At 39.3% G+C, this 24,019-nt stretch overlaps 1 protein-coding gene across 4 annotated transcripts in view; it reads right to left on the reverse strand.

Annotated features, from left to right (window-relative positions):
* Positions 1–24,019, reverse strand: part of ptprk (protein tyrosine phosphatase receptor type K) — a 118,256-nt gene that overhangs the window by 64,085 nt on the left and 30,152 nt on the right. For all 4 annotated transcript variants that reach the window (XM_008284533.1, XM_008284525.1, XM_008284516.1 and 1 more), the window contains exons 2-5: positions 9,689–9,811; positions 2,881–3,041; positions 2,180–2,231; positions 2,033–2,091 (exon numbers count right to left, since the gene is read on the reverse strand). In XM_008284533.1, coding sequence (XP_008282755.1) covers positions 2,033–2,091; positions 2,180–2,231; positions 2,881–3,041; positions 9,689–9,811 — 395 coding nt within the window. The remainder of the gene's footprint in view (positions 1–2,032; positions 2,092–2,179; positions 2,232–2,880; positions 3,042–9,688; positions 9,812–24,019) is intronic.

Below are 24,019 nucleotides of genomic sequence, written 5' to 3' on the forward strand. Positions count from 1 at the left end.
CAGCTTTAATGCAAGTCATTGCTTATTTTCGCTCTTTGTGTAATGTAGTCATTTCCTGTAAGTCTTTTATTATTTAATTCTTGATACATCCTATGGTGTCACCTTTCATCATGTTGGTGTGAAATAGTTACTGACTGGCTGCTCTCCTCCTCGTAAAGCAGGGTTATTGATAGCTTGTGGTTACAAGTTCTTACACAGGCAAAACAACTCTGAAATGCCGAAGGCTACGGACTGACATATGATCACTCCAAAGTAGAGTTGGATGATGGCATACATCCTCATATCATCCAACTGCATATATCACTGTGATGTATTCATGTATGAACATCGAAAGAAAAATGCTAAAGCTGCAGGGTGGGACATTTTTTAATTTAATCGTGTAGTCTGAATCCTAATAAATGTAAATTGGCTTTAAGGTAACAGCTGTCTCTATACATATACGTATGTAAACTACAGCTTCAGCTAATGCATGTTCCTGTGGCATGACATCGAAAAGAGAATTTACATATAGAAAACCAAAAACATAACAAAAACAGACTAAGGCTACAACAAAGAAAATAAAAAAAATAAAAAATAAAAATCCATGCCATGCCAAATAACTCCAATAAACAGTCCAAAACAAAATAAATCTTCTTCATGGAGACAATTGACCCAGTACAATTTGGGGATTTTTTGTTCAGTTGTTATTTATGATTATATAATTATATTTATTTCAATAACTGATTGACAAGTTGATAGAGCTAAAATTAAACTAGATGGGAGAGATCCTCTCTTTAAATTGAAGTGGTCCAGATCTGGAACAAAAGTTCATGGGTTCTTTACTTTCCCATGCTCCATCTTTCTATCAAGTTTTATGAAATTTTGCTGGGTAGATTTTGCACAATCTTGCTAAAAACAGACAAACTAAAATTAAAACTAAAGCACTGATTTATGATCACATACTTCTGCTTTGGCTCTTACTTTGGTAGAGGAATAAAAATAGTTAACTGTATTGCTGTTTAGGAACAGTCAAGAAATACATTCATCAATCAAAAACAATGTTAAGTTTTCTCTTAAAGTCAATAAAAGCTAAAGACAAAGGTCAACTTAACCAGTGCTGAGTGGGTGGGGGGGAGGCGTGCCTTTTGTGTTTGCATTTGTTCTTATGAGTATGTCTGCATGTGACAGGTCTTCCACTGGTGAAACCATTCCCAGTGCAAGTCAGTGCTAAGTGCCAACAAATGAACATGTTCAAACATGAAAAAAATAGCTTCATAACCCCAAAGCCAATAACCTGCTTCACAGCCTGAAAAACCTACATAAGCCTCAGCAAACCAGCATGATTACGTTCAATTAAAACATGTTGACACACGAGTTTCATGCTGGCGTTCTCCTCCTATAGTCACTGAGGGGGACTGGGCTCCAGATGGGCTATTTGGAAAATGCTTTCACACTTCACTTTATAGTAATATTATATGGTCCCCAGGCTGTGTGTGTGTTAATGTAATCAGTGTGCATGTGTGTGAGCCTGCTGGAACATTCACAGACAGGCTATTCTGAAACATGTACACATCTGTCAGCAGCAGCCAACAAACACATACAGATAATACTGACTGACATGTATTAAGAAAGAGGGAGAGATAAACTCACACAAGTTAAGAACAATGCAACCTGCTACAATAGTCCTGCACAACATTCTCCTCTGTGAATCTCATAATGTTCAGGTCGGGTCACACAGGTGTCATTAAAAACACATAAATGAGACATAAACGCACTGACAGCAATGTCAGTGATGTCATGTCCACCATAGTGACACACCCCCAGCCATGTAAACACAAGTACACATTAACACACACAGTTTGCCTTTGTAAGGGTCAGTCTTGCCCAATCGTCACCTCCTGAGCCTCAGTCAACATTAATAAATCACCTGATTGCCTCACAGCATGCGTCTCTATGTGATGTTGGTGCATACACATGACTGAAATAATGAAATATGCACATGATAGAGGAATTGTCTGTATAAACAGCTGTTGCTTGTTATTTAGGGACTCACCTGATATTCATTCGGCCAAAAGGTGGAGACAGCAAGTTCAGCTCTCAGCCAGTCTTTACCTGAATGACAACATTAGAGTCACCAAAAGCCAATAAAATCACTCCATGAATGAAATTATATTGAGCGGTGCTCTGAGCCAGTCCTTACCAGTGTAGGATGTCACGTTCCATATGGGGTTGGCCAAAGGACCCTTGTTTACCTGGAAATATCACAGAACACAATATAAAACATATAAACAATTCACAGAAAGATTTCCTGATATCGTCGGAGAAATTTTATTTCACTTGGCATACAGTAAGGTACAGTAAACTGAAAAGAAGAAAAAATAAAAGAAAACTTAAGCACTTTAAGTCATGTTTTTACATTTGTCCCTGTCAACAAGGTAAGGGTTAGTGGCGCCAGCACCTCTAGGCTTGTAGGACTTTGCAGAACAATGAAGATATTTTTATACATTTTATAGGAGAACATAATAATGCGTTGGAAATTGCACTATAAAATATAGATACAGATAGGTCTGCTCTGATTTATTTCACCATGTTTGTCCTTTAAGAGATTTTTTTTGTAAAAAAAATAATATCTAATTATGCATTTTCGCATGCGATCTCATTCCACTGCTATGCCGATGGTACTGATCTGACAATACGTCAAGCACTTTAGTCAACTTATGTTGTTATTAAGTGTGCTGTATAAAAATTTGATGCACAAATCTTGGTTAAGGCAAGACAATCAGAACCTTGTATCCAATGTCAGTTGCATTACTTGTGGTAATATTTCACACAACAAAGACCATATTTTCCAGTAAATCCTGTTTTGTTTGTTGTCTGCCCTGCTGAGTTGGTGCTTAATACCTTCACCAGGACGTTGAGGGTGCCAGGGCTGGAGCCGTCAGGGCTGGTGAGGAGATAGTTGAAGTCAATACAGTGAGTGTCATTCTCCTTCATGACAGGCAGCTGAAACCTTGCCTTCTCTCCAACATCATACTGCGAGATGTCAACATACATGTAGGAACCTGGATGTAGAGACAAAGAAAATGAATTATACTGACAGGTTAAAAATTAAGGAGAAAAAAATTAACCTTTGGCCCATACAGCAAGTGGGTCTGGTGGCTCTGTTGTATTGTGAGGGGCATTCTGCTGAACTGGTCTCGGCCTATTCCATTTAAAGGACACTTCAGGCAAATCCATACATAGTGTATATTGCTGCATAGCACGTGAGGAATCAACAACTTACCAAGGCACTTTGTTATGTTTTACTTCAGTCACAAAGTGCAAGGTGAATATGGCCTGCATCAAAACCCATGAATCAGTTCATTTTTGTTTGCAACTGTTTGTGTAAGAACACTACATATTTACTGAAACTCATGGTTTGAACAGATTAGCAATATTGCCCTCTGAGGAGATAGTTAGTGTGTAGATGCAGTGAGTATTATGATTGCAGTTGCCAAAGAGTGGGCTGTATGCCCACAGCTTGTGTCACATGCACCTTAATGAGCAAACCAACTGCTTCTGTGTAGCTTAAAAGAGTGAACGTTTACAGTAAAATATAGCTTTTGAAAGACTCTAAAGTCTACATGGAATTTATTCAATTGGGTTTTTTTTTTTAAAATATATTTTTTATACGATTTCTTAAACATGTAACCTATGAATTTAACCCATGACCAACTGGTTTCTAGTGAGGAATGAAATGGAAACCAATCCTACCCCATTCCTTTATGATCTTGGTTACCTGCTTGTCCACTTTGACCATTCCTCTCTACTATCAGACACTTAGATATATTGGATTTCTTGTCATGAGAACAAAGCCACAGTTCACCTCCCACACCACAAATGCCAATAAAACAAACTCCTACTCCTATAAATGTGCCATTTGTGTCTTGGTTAATGTTATGGTTTCTCAGCTACAAACCAACAACAACTCAACACATAGACAAAGAAAGCAAGAGGTGAGACCCTTCAAAGTGGCCAGTTTGTAAGCAAAACAACATTGCAATATACTGATGCTGTATAGCAGTTGGCAGGGGCTCCTTAGCAGCACAGTTAAAAGTTTATACAGCTTGCAATATAACAATATCTGCAGCAATCCACGATTAGTTGTATTTTACAGCTGTCCTCTAGGCTATGCTTTTCTGGTTTTACTTCTTGTGTTTTAAAAATGTTCTCCTTTTCTCTGCTGCGTCTAGATACAAATCAGATATTTTTTCTTATGCTGACATGATGGCACAGCATAAAAATGTTCCATTTCGCAGAAGATGAGTAAGTTAGGAATGAATGTACTACTTCACACTTGGCTCTTCACTCACTTTGTTAGCCTACTAACACTATTGAGCACCATATCTTGTACCTATTGTAGCTGACTCTGAGAAACTGAGCTTAAAATAATAAATAATCTGGGTGTACTGACAGGACAGTCAGTCTGCCCATCCAGATGTTCTAGTAATCAGCTCAGACCGCAACCAGATGTTGCTGCACTGAAATATGATGAAATGCGATCCTTTCCTGCTTGATGTTTAATCTCACAATCTCACATTAGCTCATCACAAATTGAGAGAAACTAGCCCATGATATTGCTTAATTCTATCTGAAGGGTATTCCATTTAAACGGAATAGAACTAGAGCTGAAACAATACGTTGATTAACTTATTAGTCAGTCTTTCTTTTTGATTAGCCATTTATTACTCAAAAGTGCCTCACATTGGTTCCAGCCTCTCAATTACAAGGATTTACTGTTTCTTTCTTTTTTATGTTACTGTAAACTTAATATCTAAGTAAGAATACTGTAGTCCATAATTAATGTGACATTTCAGAGTATTTTTTTGCTATGTTTACTTCATTGATTGAAACAATACTTCACAGATTACTGAGTGATGAAAATAACACATTGTTAGTTGTAATGCAGAACAGAATAGAATGGAAAAGAATAGAAAAATTTAAGACAGAAGAGTACAAAAAGGAAGAAAATAGAACACCATAAAAAATAATTAAATACTATTGAATAAAGATCATTGAATACAAAATAGTGAGAAAACACTCACAATAACTGGTTAATTCTATTTGCATATTATACCATGTGCAAAATGGACTCTATAGAATGTAGGACAGTGGTGATTACCAGTTATTGTTTTGCTAATCTACTGTGTTAAAATATGTTTCTCTGCAGAATAGAGCAGAACCTAACAGGCTTTCAATTGATGCGCACAAACAAGTGTGGTCACAGACAGACACATCAACCTTTCAGTACACTGGCTACTGGTTTGGTTCTTCTTTACTCTTGATCTCTTCTCTTTTTCTCTGTTACTTCCACTGCAGGCGTACTTCTACACACACGCATACCAAAAACACACACACTTCTACCACTGCCACGAAGGTATTAGAATAAGCTTACTTCCTGGTTCTGAATGTCACCAACCAAACCAAAGATGACTACATCCAAACTGGACTATCGCCAGTCAGGGTGGAAACAAAACAAGGGCAGCATCATTCTCTCTTTCCAACACTGTAATGTTAATCTGCTCAAAATAAACATGTGGTCGACGTCACTCCTACTTCTTCATTTTTGGCACTGATACTAAGATGGTGACACGAGAAAAGAGTTTTTAAGATGCTTGCCAAGATGTGTGCCAGCTAAAAATACAATCTATCAGCCAGAGACCCAGATACTTCACAAGTTACAACTGCTACATTGCAAAATCTAACCTTTTGTACTTCAGTTAGTCCAGATGCTGCCTGGTACAAAATCATAACAGCAAATGATTTAGCATAGTTAAAAACAGAGGGTTATTATTTTACAGTGATACAACTTCAACCTTGTTAAAATCATTTCAACCATGGTTCCTGAAACCATTCCCACTAATAATCTAGACATCATTCAATTGCTTTAATACCAGCCTATGGGGACAGACCTAATCTGGGCAAAACTAGATCGGAAAATATGAGCAGTAAAAGAATGACAGTACATGAAACTGATACAATACCCATGCAAAGCAAGCAGACCTTGTAATGCCAAGAACATCTGACACCTGAATCTGCCAGTTTCTAAAATGGCTGATGTCTTTGTACTGCCAAAGTCTAAAATGGCTGCTAATAGAATGACAACACAATATAACGACGAGGCTAAAAATAACGCTGTGACAGCCTAAGACCCAGATATGTCACATAATGACAACAGCAGTGTGGTAGACAGAGGACAGTATTCTTCGTCAAAACAATAACAGCTTGCTGGTGGGGTAACAGCTAGCAGTATACTTTCATTTTTAGCCTTTTAAGACACCACTCAAATTACGTAGGATACAAAATAACTAACAACCTCTCAGAAATAACACCCACAATTACACTCTGGTGAGAGGGGAGACCACGTACTTTACAGGCCCTACTTCTCCAGCTACTGGTCTGATGTTGAGATCATTTTTATTTTCCTTAAAGAACTGCCTAACTCCCTGGGCTTTTTTAAGATGTAATTTGTTGCATATTTTGCTTTGGACAGTTGAAGGAAAGGAATAGACATACATTTTGGGGTAAAAGACAGACCTATGATATGCAACACGGTCCTTGACTGGAATTGAACTGGGGTCTTTGGAATTATGTGGCAAGCACGAGTAAATGTTTTTTTTTATTGTTTGTTTGTTTTTGTTAATGTTTTGAATATTATAATAACTGCATGAGTGTTTATATTTTATGTAGCCTATACTTCCTGACTTGTTGTGCAACGCCTTTTTGCATTTCATATTTTTTGTTTTTCATTTTGATTTTAATCATCAAATTTAATTCTCTATAAAAGAGAGATTTGTTGCTTTAATCAAGCTTTAATCACTTAAAGAATTTGACAATGTATTCATTTCAGCTTACCATCATATAAGACAAATAAAAAGTTGTACATTTTCAAAATTGATGACAGAAACCACAAAAAGCCCAACTGATTAATAAACACCTTGATTCAGCCTAACAAGACCTAACAGTGTTCAATCTACAATTTTATCTGTAATTGATGTTTTAAAGACAAAGCAATCTAAAGCAACAAATACTACTTTTGTGAAGTCTAATGCTCAAGTCTTTGCAAAGACTGTGTCAGAGAGGTGTGATTTAGCAGTAGTTAAAGCTGTAAAGACTGTGTTGGTGCATCCACCATTATTCGATCGTGGACCCTGCTGCAGTTTAAACGCCTTTTTTCTTCTTCCCTATTAGACAGTGCAAGAGGAAAGACGACATGCAGAGAATGGCAAGCCCGCTACATTCACAGTGGTGCTGGCTAACAATATTATGAGTTGAGAGTATCTGCTTTAGTCCACTAAGCCACAGAGCCCCAGCCCATGAATGTTCAACTGCACAACGTACATTGCCAGCATAGCATCTAGACCCTGCAATGGTGACTAGTGCCAATGTCAACCCCCAGAGAGATTACATGAAAGAGTTTTATCTCCGTTACAAAAACTGCCAACCCATCCCTGCACATTCAATGCTGCCTTAAGCACAAATGATGATTAGCAACTGGGACAAATTAATGTGGGTGATGAGGGAAACAAGTACAATTGTTGGCTTTGCAGTAACACTACAACAATTCTGCTCCTTGTAGATGATTTCTTTTTCTGTCATTACCACTGATAGAACACTCTTAAAAAATCCCCTGAAACAACTGGAGTAAGCATCCATTTGTCTTCAAGGGTCAAAAGTGAAAAAGGTTTAGCACCACTGCTCTAAATCACGCCATGCCCTCAGGAAGACTGAGGCTAGCCAGACCACAGTACAAAGCTACTGGTGGCTAGGATTGCTTGAGAAAACAATTCTAATAATAGACATTATTGTGTCCCTGGGCAGAGCATTTAAGTCACCGACTCGGCCCCTCACCCATTTCCTACTACTACTTCCAAATAGAAAACCTCGCCAAGTGCTGTATCTGTAATCCCCTCCAGCAACCTTGTTTTCCATCGACTGCACCACTGTTTCACACCCTGCTGGCATTATTAACACATCAAATGTCAGTTCATGCTTCTGTACCTTTAGGCAAGGCTCTAAACCTTCCCTTCAGCAACCAACATCTCCAAACCATTAACCTGCTCTGCCATCCCCATGCCTCTGCTCATTCCACTAGCTTCCACAGGCGTTAATGCTATGCTAATGCCAGACATTACCTTTGCCTTCTTGGGCAAGGTATTTAACCTCCTCAAACTGCCAACTCTGCCTTCTTCGCAGTGACACCATATGGTATTAATAATTCTAAATGCTAGACTTGGGCTCTATACCACTGGGCATTACACTCATGTGTCATTGTTTAAATATATGCAAGATCACATGTGCTAGACGGCAGTTTGTGGGGGGAAAGCTGTGTATTTGTGTGAAAACTGCAAAGAGCTGGTGTTGAAGAGAACCTTTCTCTAAATGTCAGCAAGTCTGGGTTGTCATGATGATAAGCATGAGAGATAAATAATGGCATTACATTGTCATGGTAACAAAGTCGTAATCTCCCACAACAGAGGAAGAGGAGAGGAGAGAAGAGAAGAAGAGCGCAGAAGATAGGAGATGAGAGGGAACAGGTGGAAAGTAAAGGAGATGGAAGGAATTAAGGTGAAAGGAGACAAGAGGAGACAAAAGAACAGAAAATTAAAGTAGAGAAAAGGGGAGAAGAGGAGAGGTCAGACAAAAGGAAAGGAAAAGAAAGACTAAAGACACCAACAAACTGAAACATGTTTGTGCTTGTTACACTTTAACATGGTTTCTTGGCATTTTTCAGCTTCACTGTCCATAAACTAGTCAACATTCTTACTCTGGTTTTGGAAAGCAAGTTACTATTTCAACATTGCCTAGCCAGTTACTGTTACAACATTCTTCTTTAACATTGTAAAGTAGGCAACCTTCCCTGTTCCCTGCCGTTGATTAATGACCTCATATTCTGTTAATTAGACCCTCAGCCCTGAGGCAGAAAGATTTAATTTCCCCTTCATCATCATGGAGGAAAAAAAACAACTGATTAAAGAGGAGAGGAGAGGAGAGGAGAGAGGAGAGGAGAGGAGAGGAGAGGAGAGTGTTGTCAGTGAGGAAGGAAGTACCCAGATCTTCTACAATTACATATAAATACAAAAGTGAAAGGCCTGCGTTCAACTTCTACTTCAGCGAAAGCACAAACGTACTACTATCAGCAAAATGTAGTCAAAGTATCAAAATAAAAGTATGTGATTCGCAGAACACTCATGTATCAACATGCAAGTAGGGCTGGACCCGAATAGCCAAATATCCAAATATTCGGTCGCTCTACTTGTGCCGGACCAGCCCTACATGCAAGAAGCATTGTGCTGCAGCAGCAGGTTACGGTGGAGCTAGTTCTAACTACTTCATATTCATAAACTTAGATCATTATGTCAAGTGGTTCTAAACGTAGGGACTGGACCCCCTCCCAGGAGCCAAATAACCAGAGTATAGTACAGTAATAGGCAGGCTACGACACAACTAACATATTAATGAGTAGATTTTCTTTTTTAAAATATGGTGGAGTTCAGGTAGAAACTACTAGAAAAGTGAATACAGAATAAGGTTTTCAGTATTTTACTTCAAAAAGTTCACAAACACTTTAACATATCCTTGTGTAAATGCACATAGCTACTTTTCCCAATAACATGTTGAAGGAGTGATTTGTAGATGACAAACATAAAAAAAGTGAGTTGAGCCTCACCTTGTGGCAGATCAGGTGAGACATATGGTACTTCCTGGGTATTGATGTGCGTCCAGTCGAAGTCATCATAAGGATCTTGTTGGTAATCACACTGAGAGAAGCCCTCATCAAACGTACAGCTTCCTGCAAAAAAGAAACACAACATGGATAGAGTAAGTAATAAAGCAAGAGAAGCTGTATCTTTTAATACAGTATTAACTGTCTTCCAGCATTACAAAGAACCCATTGTGATTCTTTCTCTATTCTGTTTTTCTGTGCGTGTTTGTCTTAGCTCATTAAAAATCCACCAGAAGTCAGCTCCGACAGTCATCACTCAAGGCCAGTTAGGATCACCTCTGACTCAACCAACAGAGCCTTCAGCTAATCATCTGAGCCCATCACCACAGCCTCAGGCCAGCCATGTGTGAGCTGGCTGCCTCTGGCTCCGCCTAAACAGGAAGTCACTCTAATACAGGGAGACGTCACTTGTCCCTGACAGCGAGCTAAACTGATCAACTTGCAATGATATGTGGCTCGTACTGGCAATATTGCTAATAGGAACAGCATGCTAGCTACTGCTAGCCATCTGATTCATTGACCTAGAAGTGATGCACAGCTTGTGTTAATAAAATGGCTCGGAGAGATGGCTAAGAAAAGCCACAATACTGTCTCATTCAAGTCTCTTGCAGCTAGTGGTCAAAGAGACGTGTCTTTTGAGCCCTTCTTTATCATAGCTGGAGCAAGTTTGGTTAAGATGGAAAAATTGTACTGTAAAGTCTTTAATCACAGTATGTACATATAATTTTATAATAGCAAAAGACAGAACACACTCAATGAAATTATTCTATTTATAATTCAAATAGACTGAGTAGATGGATTAAGCCTACTGGCTGCTATTGGTCAAATATGGACTAACTTAAAAATTGTGCTATTTTAATATAATATAATGCAATTTTGCAATTGTCTCCATTGCCAAAAAGACTGTACCCATCAAAACTATACAATGACACAAACTTTAAGGTATGTGAACAAATATCAAAGCAGTCCCTGCTTTCCTTGATGGCAGCTTTGCTTTATTGGCACTATGTTCACTTTATTGTATTTATTTAACATCTCAACCACAGGTTGATTGTTCTGCAGACTAACAGATATGAACAAGAAGCAAACCGCAAAGCCAACATTTACAAAAGGCATCTTTGCATTTAAACCAGTAAGAAGCCACAAGAAAGAAGGAGTAAGCAAGCAAGTCACCATCAAGCACTATCAGCAACCAGCACTCCCAGCAACATAAATCTCCTCGCATTCAGTTGGCGGTACAGCTTTGCTACCTGTGTCCTAGAGCAAGCTATGGTGGTTGTGATGGAGAGCAGAACGACAGGGCCTCAGATACCCCACTGATCTGAGCTCCCACTACAGAGGCATACCAAGAGGTGACAGCCGCCGCCGGAGGAGAAGCAAGTTAACATCAAACTAAGCGACTGTCTTCGGCTGCCGGCTGTATGACTGGCTGTGACTCACAACCTCAGAGAGGCACTGGATCACATTCCTTTTGGCATGATCCTTTAAACCAACCTCTCTTTGTGCAATTCAGTTCACTCCCATTCAATTGAATTAAGTCTTTGTCAGAGCAAGTCACCTCCAGTCAAAACGCAAAAAAAAAAAAAATGCTGGGATATATTGAGGGCACAAAGTACATCACAATTTAAATTCCATTCTATTACATAGTTTACTTTGTCTCTTATATGCCAAACTTAGAAAATATTATATACTAAACACAGGAACTCTACTTCTGTAAAAGTGCTCCTGTATGTGTCAATGTGAATGTTTGTGCAAAACTCCACGACACCCTGTGTCCCACAGTGACTGTGTCAGTTTACATGTTGCTGTCAGGTAACTCTCTCTGCATAGGTTAAAAGAGCCAACTGTGTAATGTTCGTGTGTTTGCATGAGTATGGGAGTAGGCTGCATCCGCACACCAGTATCCTGCTATGTACACACCAATCAGCCACTACATTAAAACCACTGAAGTGAATAACATTGACCACCTTGTTGTAATGCAGTCTTTCTGCTAGAAAAACCTGGTGCCTTGGCATGCATGTAGATTTGGACACACACCACCAACCTAGACATTGTTTCAGCACTGCCTGACAGCAACGGCCTCCCCAAGCAAGTTAAAGTGCCGTACCAAACCACAAAAACTGCTTAGGAACAGCTTAAAGAACACAAAAAAAAGAGCCCAAGGCATTGACCCAGCCTCCAAACTCCCCAGATCCCAATCCAATGGAGTATCTGTGTAATGCACCGGAACAAGCCCACTCCATGGAGGCCACATCCCCAGACAACACCACAGAACACCCCCAGAGACCCATGTTTACATCCTGACAGGTCAGACATGTTTGACATGAGAGGAACCTACACATCACTAGGTGTGTGTATATGTATACTCAGTGTATTATCAATAGACAAACTACAATACTGTTAAATATTGCAATACATCACATATAATATAACATGCAGATAATATGCAGTGACAGGAAAAATGGAAGTTCTGGAAGTATATGTCCATTTGTAAATGTCAAGCACGTAATTTTCAGGAGTTTCTTTTTTTAATGATTTTATCATTAAATTGGACAATTAAGGTCTAAATATGTCTGCTGTCACTAATTGCATGTATACAGCAAGGTTTATAGATGTGGTGACAAAAAAAATAAATAAATAAATAACACCAAAGTGTGTCATTTTAAGAGACTTTCTATTAGAACAATTATAACTGGGTATGCTAAATAGAAGTTTTCTATAGCTTCACTATGCCTCTATTCTTGTACACTCCAAATCATACCGTCTCACAGTGAGTCTGATGGTTTACAACACATTGATCTGAACTTTTTTGACTGTTGCACTTAGTATATATAATAGTAAAAGTATATCATCTGTGAAATGCTTTGTTTTATGTGTTTTCTATAAGTGATACACTGTTAGGCCATGTTTTGACATTTCAGACTTAGCCTTGGTTTACCCGCTGCAGCGTTTGTTTATTTGTTCACGTCTCTGAAACTACAGAGAACATACACTAGCTCTGTTCTTGAAATTCTGCCTCTGACAGCAGTGTACAGAGTGTAGCAAAATTGGATTTAAACACACCGTACTTTAAATATGTGTTGAGGACAGTGTACACACACACACACGCACACACGTACACACTTTCACGAAGCTCTGATAGAAGCTGTGGTACAGCTGTGGTATTTTGCCTTGGCTTAGTAGTGAAGAAAAGCATGTCCTTGTTTTAAATTCCACTTTACCGGCAGGTTTAAAAGAAAAAATTTCAGTCATAGAGCATTCCTCTCTGCTTGTTTGCACACCTCTGATAAACATTCACTTTCAGCTGCTAACATACTGAACAGTGTGTGTGTGTGTGTGTGTGTGTGTGTGTGTGCTGAAAAGAGGGTGTGCAAAAGCCTAATATGTGTGAGGATGTCTAAACACACAAGAACCTCATGTTAAGTCACCCACGTTCTCAGTTAACACTTTTCCTTTTTTTAACTGTCCTGCCAACTTTGACCAACACACACATCAACAGACACATACATCTGACAGCAAATCCTTGCTGTCAATAATGAGATGAGTGGACCTTGAACTATTCTTTTGCCTCTACTGGAAAAACACTTGAGTGACAAGACATGTTTGGCAAATCATTTTTTAACTTAATGTCCAATGTCAGTAATCACCGACTTGTGTTTTGCATTTATTGTGCTCTGCGAAGTAAGAATTTTTGCTTGTTTTTTTTTTCACAATTAATTACCACCTTTTAAATTGATGTGGTAACGTCTAAACAAACAGTTGCCTATTTACACATCTAGCAGATAGTTAGCAACATCTAACATCATGAATACTGATGCTGATGTTGATGATCATCATGAGTGATCGGCTACCGCAGAGTCGTGTGTCTGACCCCATCACGAGCATAAATCTAATATTCGCTGTACTTTTAGCTATAGATATTTTGGTAACTCCCACTATACTCAACTATGTTTATCAGCTACCTGCTAACTTTGTCCATCATTTGGTGCTGAACAAGTTGTGTACAGTGGGATTGGAGAGCTTTTCACTGGGAGCAACAATTACACATCTATAAGAGGAACGAGACTGAAACAAAACACTAAAACTTGGGATCTCCCAAATTTGTTTGACCCCTGGTCTAATCCGGGTATCTTAACATTTAGTGTGTGATACCACTTTCCAAGATAATACACACTTTAAATACATTAGAGTTATTGAAATCTATCCAACGTGTATGCTTGACATACAACTGAATAACTCTGCAATGCATTAAGAAAATACATTTCTGAATCCAAGTTGTTTATTATTTCTATGTAGGTGGTCACAAACTTTGTTGTAGAGCTACGGAGAGCACTGTCTGAACTGTAGTATGGAGAGAGTTGGGTGTATCGTGGTTCTGAAACTCCAAAAAACTGGCAAAAACCTGTATTCTTTACATATTCATTTACCTGGTTGCACCACTAAGTGGAATGACGTATTGTTTAATGCTCTAGTGACTCTAGGAGGCAGTTCCTTGGACTAGCAGCAGTTTTGTGTCGGCAAGCTAAGAGCATTATGGGAGTTTAGTTAGCAACTGGCACTATGACACTTCCAGGGAGCATAGTCCTTTTCTGACACCTATGTGGCAGTGGACATGAACAAAGAATAGCTTATGCCTTGTTTCCACATAACTCTTTTTTGATATAAAAATAAGCCCAGACTCTCCCAGACATTAATTTCTTTGGGACATTTTCTGACCTCCAATGTGTTTGACTGTGTGCAAAGAAATTGGAAAAATTAATTAACTTACTGGGTATTCAGTTGCTTGACTATGTTTTAAGTCAAATCTTGTAAATTTGTCTTTGTCAATTTAACACAGGCTGGCTGCAGAGTAAACAGAGAACACACAGATAGTGCTTCATTCATCCTGTGACAAAGAAAATTCACAAAACTGGCAACACATGTGGCAAGATAACTGCCTGCTTTTTGTTGCCATGTATTACTGGTCCTGTTTTTTTCTGGCAGTGATGCTCCATGTTCCATATTCTATAAAAGTGGACGGCATAGATTGATGGCCTGCGATTAGCATGCTACTACCATGGCTGCAGGGAAGTTTCCATCCAACGGTAGTGACATGCACTTCCATGTGTGAACACCAGGGAGCATAATCCGTATACCGTGCGGACATTAAGCAAAACTACGTGGAAACAAGGCATTAGTTTGGTGCCGATGCCATTAGCGATCACTTGAAAAATTGCATGTTCAGCCCTGGATGTCCACAAGTGAAACTGCAGGCGGAAAAAACAAAATGGGCTAAAAAAGGGTTGAATCTGAAGGGAAATGCAAGACTATCCTTTTGTTCCTTGTCAATATGAGCAAACTCTTTCATAGTGCAAATAATCATTAGCTCTTCTGTTACAATTAATATATTAACTACAGCATTTATTTATTTATTTTTGCCATGTTCCACAAAAACAGAGGGTATGTTTGCCTTGCTACTATATTCTACAAATGTTAACTGTATAATATGGTATAACTAATCCCTACAATGATTTTCAAAGTACATGTATATGCATGACAGTGTGCCCAGATGGGTCATTATTGCCACTCTCTCCTCCATTCACAAGGACAGCGAGAGAGAGAGAGAAACCGACTGCATGCTAATCACTTTCTAATCAACTTCTGTGATTGGCTGCCTCACTAATGAAATAATGGTGACTCATTTGCATAATAAAATAATTAGAAGGACCTGATAAAGGCTCAAGGGCAGAGAGAGGAAGCCACACACACACAGACACACACACACACACACACACACACACAGTGACACAGGACGGCCACAGTCTTTTCTAAAAAAGACTGTTGTATAGCATCAGACACAACATCTGCCTCCGTCACTCAGAATCATTTTGTGGTGACCTCCACCACCACGAGGTGATTTAAACAAAAGTAGTTTCAACAAAACCGTTCAAAAACATGGGTGCGCAGAGACCCCAGAAGGTCAGAAGCAATGAAGAGGACCATCTCTCAATTATTAGCTTTGATCAAGATTGTTAGTTGGCAATGGCAAGAATGTAAAATAGAATAGAATAGAATAGAATAGAATAGAATAGAATAGAATAGAATAGAATACAACAGAATAGAATAGAATGCTTTTATTGTCATCATTCACAAGGTACAACAAAGTTTAAAGATGTGTAACAATCGTTAGTTTCACTAGCTTTCCCTCCTTCAATGTGAACAAAGCATTCTGGAGAATAGGCAGTAAGAAATCAGATGTAACAGCTAAAGCCTTCTCTGATAGAAGTCCTTATGATACTTTTGAATAAAATGAAGATCTGAGTTTTTTTCCTCCGGACAACTCAGGAAAATCTGTTATGACAAAGAAACTAAGGGAGGTATAATTTAGCCTTTGTTGTCACAGTCTGAGTAGATTTCTCAAGGTCAGAAAATGACAACAGTATAGCATGGCCTTGATTTTGACCAATACAGTTAAATAAAATAAACAAGAACATGGAATATTAGGCATTTGCCATGACTACAGAAACCTCTTTGTTTGGCTCATACCCACTATTGAATTACATCAATGTTTGAATTCAATAAAGTGCACACAGTCAAGAGGCTCAAATTGTACGTACCAGGTTCAAGTGAGTCTTCTAAGCATGATGGCACACAAACTTTAAAATATATTTATTGTCAAGTATCTGTGGAAAGAGTTGAGTACAAACGTACAAATAAATGATGGAGTACTGATCTGATGCTAGGAACAAATTTTAAATCTGTGGCTCTGAGAAACTCGAGGAATAGACCACAGCGACGAGCTAACTAAATACCATCCCCTTTAAATGGAAATTTCTGAGTGACAGATCCACAGTTTAAACTCTTTCATCTTATATATTATGTCAGGATATATATATGGCCACAGACCATAACACTACAATAATGTCTGTTGAGAACATCACCAATAAAGGACTCGTAAGTATGAGTGCTACCTCAATCCCCACTCACCCCGCAGATAAACATTACGCTTTATGCCTTCTGTCTTTACATACAGAATGAACTCTTCCTTTTTGGGTCTCTCTCTTTCTCACCACTATGTCTATCTCGCATTTATCAGCTGAGCTCTGTTTCAGTTTGCAGGCAGAGATATTATCACCAGAGAGCAGATAAGGCAGTATGAGTGAAAGAGGCTGAAACAGAGGGAAAGGCTGTAAAGAAATGGAGATGGAAAAAAGACAGACAGATAGTAAAAGAAACAAGGAAGTACACTTTAGGGAAATCACATTAAGCCTGTTGATTAGCTACATGATTCAGTAAATGTTCATAATATATTTTTCTTTTGTTTTAGTTGCCTCTTGTCTGTTTCTATTCCTGTTGCTTTGTCCTTTCCTGAATTAACAATGACTTTGGAGAAGAGAAGAGAAGAGAAGAGAAGAGAAGAGAAGAGAAGAGAAGAGAAGAGAAGAGAAGAGAAGAGAAGAGAAGAGAAGAGACTGTCCATTTTGCAAATGGAAATTATTTTCAAGGACAGTAATTACATTTACATCATTAAAATCCAATTCCAACCACCAGTAATCCTGTTTCTCTCCAAATTGTTGCAATTTTGGCCGAGTCCAGCTAATAATTATGTTAGCTGACCCGGATTTATAATCATGTGGCTTTGTGGGACATTTCAAACTAGTGAATCACTACAATGTTTTAAGCTTTTGGCTGAAATGCATGAAAAACACTTAAAAAGGATAGGAAAAGAAAACGTGGCCGCATACTATGATTGTTCAACTACTTACACACTATCCCTCTGTGTTATATTAATAGACATTGTTCTTTCATAGTGGCCTCTTAACACTGCTCTGAACTGTGGTATATTATGCTCTGTACTACTGTTGTTGTGTTTGTTGATTTTAATCTTTGTGTGTGCATTACTGAGTATCCCTGATGCCGACTGCCTCAAGGACACTAATAATGCTGTGCCTTATCATTTACTTTTTGTGTTTCGTCTCAACTTATTTGTTCTCTCTCTCTCTGGCTCTTGTTCTCTCTCTCCCTCTCTGAGAATAGGTGAAATTAGCCTGAAATGATACAAGGTGACATCAGAGAGGTTCACACACACACGCACACACACACANCACACAGTCGTCATGCTTCAGTGGCCCTTGCAGTGCAGCGCGACGCCATCAAAGCCAAGACCCATATACACACACCTCGCCTGTTAAACATACACAGTGGCACGCGCAATCACACACCTAAATACACACACTTAAACAGTAACACACACAGACACGTGCACACTGTCACACACAGACTGACACTCGGGAATGCACACACTCAGAGCAGTAGTTTAATTGGAAGTGCTGAAGGCTGAAGAATTTCTCCTTCATCTCACAATGCTGTAATTGAATCTGAGACGTGTGTGCCTGTGTGTGTGTGTGTGTGTGTGTGTGTGTGTGTCTGTCTGTGTGTGGTGTGTGTGTGCGTGTGTGTGTGTGTGCAGGTGGGGGTGTGTGTTCAGCTGATTCAGGGGTTTCCATTGACAGTAACAGTAAAACAGAAATGTGTGTTTTTTCCTTCTGTGAGGGGCCTTTCTGTCCTTCCATCCCTGACTATCTTCTCCCCCCACCCTGCTCCTCTCTTAGGGTTGATGTGGCTTTTCAATTCAAATTCAAACTCAAGCAATTTTCAAGTGCCACATTATTTCCGACAAACCAATGATTTGGTCGCACAGGCTCTTCGGTGAAAGGCAGCCATGACATCTACCCCTGCATGTTGGCATTTCATTGACACATCAGCGTGTTGGATGGAATGTTTTTATGATGATAAAATGTTATTTACTGAGTCAAATGTAATGTTGACGGGTCATCGTTTAAAATGCTGTTGCAAAAAAAATAAAAATAAATACTGTACTCTGAGTGCTGTCTTTGGAAAAAATTGCGACCACATAGACTTTTATGGGCTGTCATTGCTATGTTGACATGCTAGGTAAAACAAAGGAAGTTCAGTGCCATACCTAAAAACACATCTACTTGGACAACTGCATGCAAAAAGCAGGAGAAGCACACAATAGGGCATGCATTTACTGATGACCTGCAATCACAGTATCATTGTCATACATTGCGATAGAATCGTTAACAGAGCGGCAACAAGCTATTTTTTAGATGCAGTTGCCGTTCATTAAGAAACTGTTTAGTTTCACGTGGCAACTGAAGAAGGTTCAGTTTGCAACAGATAATACCCTGTGCCACTCTCTCCAGTAATCTTGCTCTACATAAGCATTTTTCAGACATGGACTCCCTTCCATTAATCTGATGACATCTTAATGTGTCAATGTCCTGTCCGATAAAGGACTCTGGTTATTTTTCCGTAAAAGTTGCAACGACAATTTTACTAGTTCATACCTTGTACCATTTACTTCGCACTTTCAACATGGCCCAAATCTGAACAGCATGCAGTTGCATGAACTGATGCACTGACAATATTATGGCATACTGATGTAGGACATTGCTACATATAGTGGGAAACACAATTTCATGAGTTACACATCATCTGATGTCTTGACTCGCCAACCTTGCACACAGAGCAAATATTGTGTGCATACCGACTGTCTCCGTCATTGTGGTGGGTGTTTCTGAATGAAGCCATTAAGAACATAAATGTAAAGGAAGCTATTTTGACAAAGAGAATGCCGTCACTTTGACAGACTGATAAAGGTGGCAATGTTGTGCATACCATGTCTAAAAAGGGCTGTAATCTGGAAAACGTTGTAGTACTGCCTATGAACAAACAGGTGCTTAATTTGAATTAGAAGGCCAAACTGTACTTGTTCCAACTTCTAGGAGCATTTCTTGGCATTCTCCGGTGAGAATAAATTGACTGAGGTGCATTTTGTACTGGTAGTCGGAATTTAAAGAGTTATATATTTAACTGTTTTTATACACATTTTTGATTTAGTAATTAAGTGATTAATCAAGGATCTGATCGTTAGTTACAGCCCTGCAGTGTATTCACATCTGAGAATCCGGAACAAATGAATGTGTCCTTGGCAGAAGGTTATTCATGTAATCATTTAGGTATTAACAACAGTAGAATTTTATTGGTGACTTATAAGTCCAAGTCCATTGTCAAAAATATCCCTAAAAAATTTCAGAACCCAAAATATATTAATTTTGTCTGACTAATTTCAAAATCCATTGTTAAATTCCTCACAATGGCAACAGAATTACACTACCTAAATGACCTGTTGACACTCTACATGACACTTAGATGCTAAATACATTACACCTTAAAGGAGCGTCTTCTTTCTCCACTCCTTTATTTTTCTCTTTGTCTGATTAGGATGGTGTGTTTGTGTGTGTGTGTGTGTGTCTAGAGATAGCTGTTAGCAGGGGGTCGAAACCTTTCATAGACATTATTTTTATGATATTCACCTCTCTCCTGTGCTTTCCAACTCTCTGCTTCATAGCTCTGTCTATCTCTCCATGGTTAATCTCTATTACTATTCAAATGCTGACATTTAAAGCAACTTCACATGCTGACTGACTGGCTGACAGATAAGGCAGGAGAAGGGGACAGGAGAGAAAGTGGGGAAGATAGAGAGACGGAGAGGAGAGTTTGTCGTTCACAGAGAAAATCGGGAAATCCTCCTCACCTCTCTTTTACCTCCCACCCCCCTCCATGCCTCCCCGTCTGTGAATGAATTCACTCAAAAGCCCTGAAGGTAGTCAGATTTCATTCGTTCTCAGGAAAGCTGAACCATCCCCTCCCTTTTTGAGTGTTTGTTCACCCATTTACCTCTCCCCACACCCACTACTCTGTTTACTGTCTGCCTGTCCACCCCTTTCTTTATGTCTCTGTCATAGTGGCATACAATGGAGTTTGGTACCAGAGGTGCCCATTTAACAATTCACTATAAAATATAGTGGTTTGGGAACACTGACACACTTCAGCATTTTGTCAAACATAGCAGTTAACTTTTCTTTCCTTTCCTGTAGCAATAAAGTGAAATGAAACCAACAGAAAAGTTTTATGGCAATTAAGAGCCGCAATGACTCTTGACATTGGTAGCCTATAACGTCACCAAAACACTAACCCATAAACAATCTCTGCAATCAGATCCCATGTCAGCATGTGTCATTCTCTGAATGAGTCAAGGGGGAGTAATTATTGAGCCTTTAGACTGCACTGAGCTCAGCTTAGACTTGAGAGTACAGCTCGTAATTTTTGGAGCAAAATCTCCAAACAACAAGTCTCAACTGGCTGCTTCTCTCCACCCTTCACCACACACATGACCTCAAACATGCTGACTGGCTGATTCACTACAGACACCAAGCCTGCATAAACATTAACCATATCATGACTCAAAGTGGGAAAATCCAGGAAGCAATTAATATGTTACTGGAGCTCTTTCCTACAAGCATCAAAACATGATGTGAGGGATCTGTAATTCATAAGATGTAAGCAATAACCCTTCTAAGTTTTACTACACAGCTCAATGACTCTTTCCAGTGAGAACAAAGGTAGATGGATATTTTCTATTGAGTTATACAAAAGGGGCCTGGACTGAAAAGAGATCAATACTGGACAGAATGGGGTCAGGATGATTGCTGGCAGTAGGTGGGCTGCATTTGGGAGGAGTGTGAGCGGTCCCACACCTGTATGTACCCACATGCCACCAGAGCCAGATGAGCTTCTTTACACTGTGATGCTAAGCCATTCATCATGCTCCCCTGATAGCTAACTGATAAATTACCAGGGGAATACAATCAAATAATGCTTTATCCACTGTAGATGATTTGAATAGGCCAATCACAGGGCAAGCAGGAGGCAGTTTGTTTCTGAGCCAATCAGGACACAGCTGAGGTTTTGGACTAGAAACCAGGTCTGGTGTGGACGAGATAAGAGCAGAACAAACACACATTAAATACCAACCCCCACAGTCATGCACACACACATGCACACACTCAAACAGACACACAAGGTAAGTAAGGCCAGATGGAGAAGGAAAGGGGAAAAATTAGGAAAAACAAAGGAAAAACGCAGGGCTGAAGGACTCATGAAGAAGGGACAAGGCAGAAAAGTGAAAAAGTAAAACGAGGAAGAAACCCAACTGTGAGTTCAGAAAAAGATTCCACCCGAGAGCTATAAGTAGGTTAAATCTGAAGCAGCTAGCTTAGCAAGTCAGCACAGAGGCTGGTGACACACTGAACTGCCTGGCTGACTTCTCCAATTGTCCAGCAAGCTGGTTCAAAGGCTGGCGGACTGATTTACTGACTTGACTGACTGGCGGGTCGGATTTAGTCTATCCTGTGTTTGTGCAGCAAAAGCACTTCTGTTGTTCAGGCTGTCGGACAAAAAGCAGTTCTCACTCACCAGAACACAAAGAACAACCTGAAACAGCATAAATACTGGAGAGGCTGACAGAGACGGAGAGAGAAAAAAGACCGACAAATAAAAACACACATAAAAAAAGCCTTTAAAACAACTAACTTCAAAGGAGAAAAAATGTGCCTAAAATAACAATTGGAAAATGTTTCTGGGACTTCTGGAACCAATAAAAATCAAATATGAAAGAAATATCTGAAATAGTAAAAAATAATGTGTCAAAGATGCTCTTTTATCTGTGGCTGTGACACAGTTCTGTCGAACAACAAAAGATACCTAACGATAGCATTTACTGTCCTGGAGGAAATTTACTTTTCACTGCCAGCACAAAAACAAGAACATTACACAGTGGTGGAAACCATAGAGACCCAAACAAAGGGAATAACATACAATTGGGAATAACATGCTAGCAAGCGAGACAACTACTGTCTGCAGAGCTAAATACATATTACATGTTTTTGTTAGCGTGTCAGGATGGCTGTGCTGAGGCTAAAAACTTGTGTATGTGCAATGATAACAGACATAAACAAAGAGCACAGCTGTATGTCACAACTGCCAAAGCTGTGTGTATGCATGCACAACAACATCAAGCAAGGTTTACAGCACTGTTAGCACTGTGGTCAGTCTGTTTACTTTCAAAGCCAGGTGTATATTCAATGAGAAGTTTGTTTAACGCAACCTGGGTGTTGTGTTGCCATTCCTGCCATAATTACGATAAGCAATAATAGCATTGCTCTCATCAAGGCTCAGATACATGGAGGCCTTGTCTTGCGCTTAACTTTATGGTCAGACTTTCTGGTGTACTTTTGATCACACTTAATCTTCTTGTCTGTACATGGCTTTCCTCTGTAATTAAAGTTCATTACTGATATTTTGGCTGTGAATACTTTAAATTTTACCTCAAAAATACACAATGTGTGCTGGAGCAAGCCTGATCCATTGAGGGCCAACAATGAAACCCACACAGCCCAAAACACCCACTGCCAACACCACAGTGCCAGATACCACAGGACATCCCCGTAGTTCCTCTGGCTTCTCTCTGACTTGGAGTTTATTTTGAGTTTCGCTCTAGAAATAAGGTGCATAGTATGGAAACCAGTATTACTACCAAGTATTAACGACAGTAATATTAAGTCTACCCTATATTATAATAAGCAACATAATGATGGCAAAAACTACAACATAAGACCACAGTTGTAACACACCAGAAATTTTCTTCAATCACAAGTTGTAAGAAAGTGTTGCATCTTGTGTTAGGCAAAGAGAAACAATGGGAAAGTAAACACAGCACTACTTTCTCCTGTGTCTCTTTTCCCCTCCCTCCTCATAAACACACAATCAAACATGCTAGCCTGGAGACTGGAGAGAGCACATACTGCAGTGTTCCTGAATGTGAGTTTGTATGTTGTCACCTTCAGTTGTAGAATGTGGTCAAACATCACTTGAGGGCTAAAAAGAAAGGCTGAAGACAGAAAGAGAGAAAGACAGTGACAGAGCGAGAGAGAGAGAGAGAGACAGAGAGAGAGAAAGGGGGGGAAAGAAAAAAAGAAAAAGAAAGGGCAAAATACGCACTACAGAGACCTCCACCCCTCCAGGTTCACAGCATGTCTGCGCGTGTGTGTGTGTGTGTGTGTGTGTGTGTGTGGCAAATGAGTTTTGGGAGTTGCTGTCTCTTTACGATAGCTGTAAGTGGCCCGAGGACAGCTGTTATTACACTTCACAACAGGGAAATAGTGTATGGGAGTGACTGCTGTGTGAATGAGACACAAAGTGTGTGTGTGTGAGAATAGTTTTTACAGAAAGACATGGAGAAGCCTTATGCTCATGTACTTTGTACTTGTGTCCTTGAGTGAGTGTAATGATAGAAAATGAAAGATGGACCACATTTACATGCAAAATATACAAGTATATAATGAAGTTTATCCATGGCTAGTAACAAAA

This window comes from Stegastes partitus, unplaced genomic scaffold, assembly GCF_000690725.1.
Source record: "Stegastes partitus isolate 25-593 unplaced genomic scaffold, Stegastes_partitus-1.0.2 Scaffold9, whole genome shotgun sequence".
In the NCBI taxonomy this organism is placed as follows: Eukaryota; Metazoa; Chordata; class Actinopteri; family Pomacentridae; genus Stegastes; species Stegastes partitus.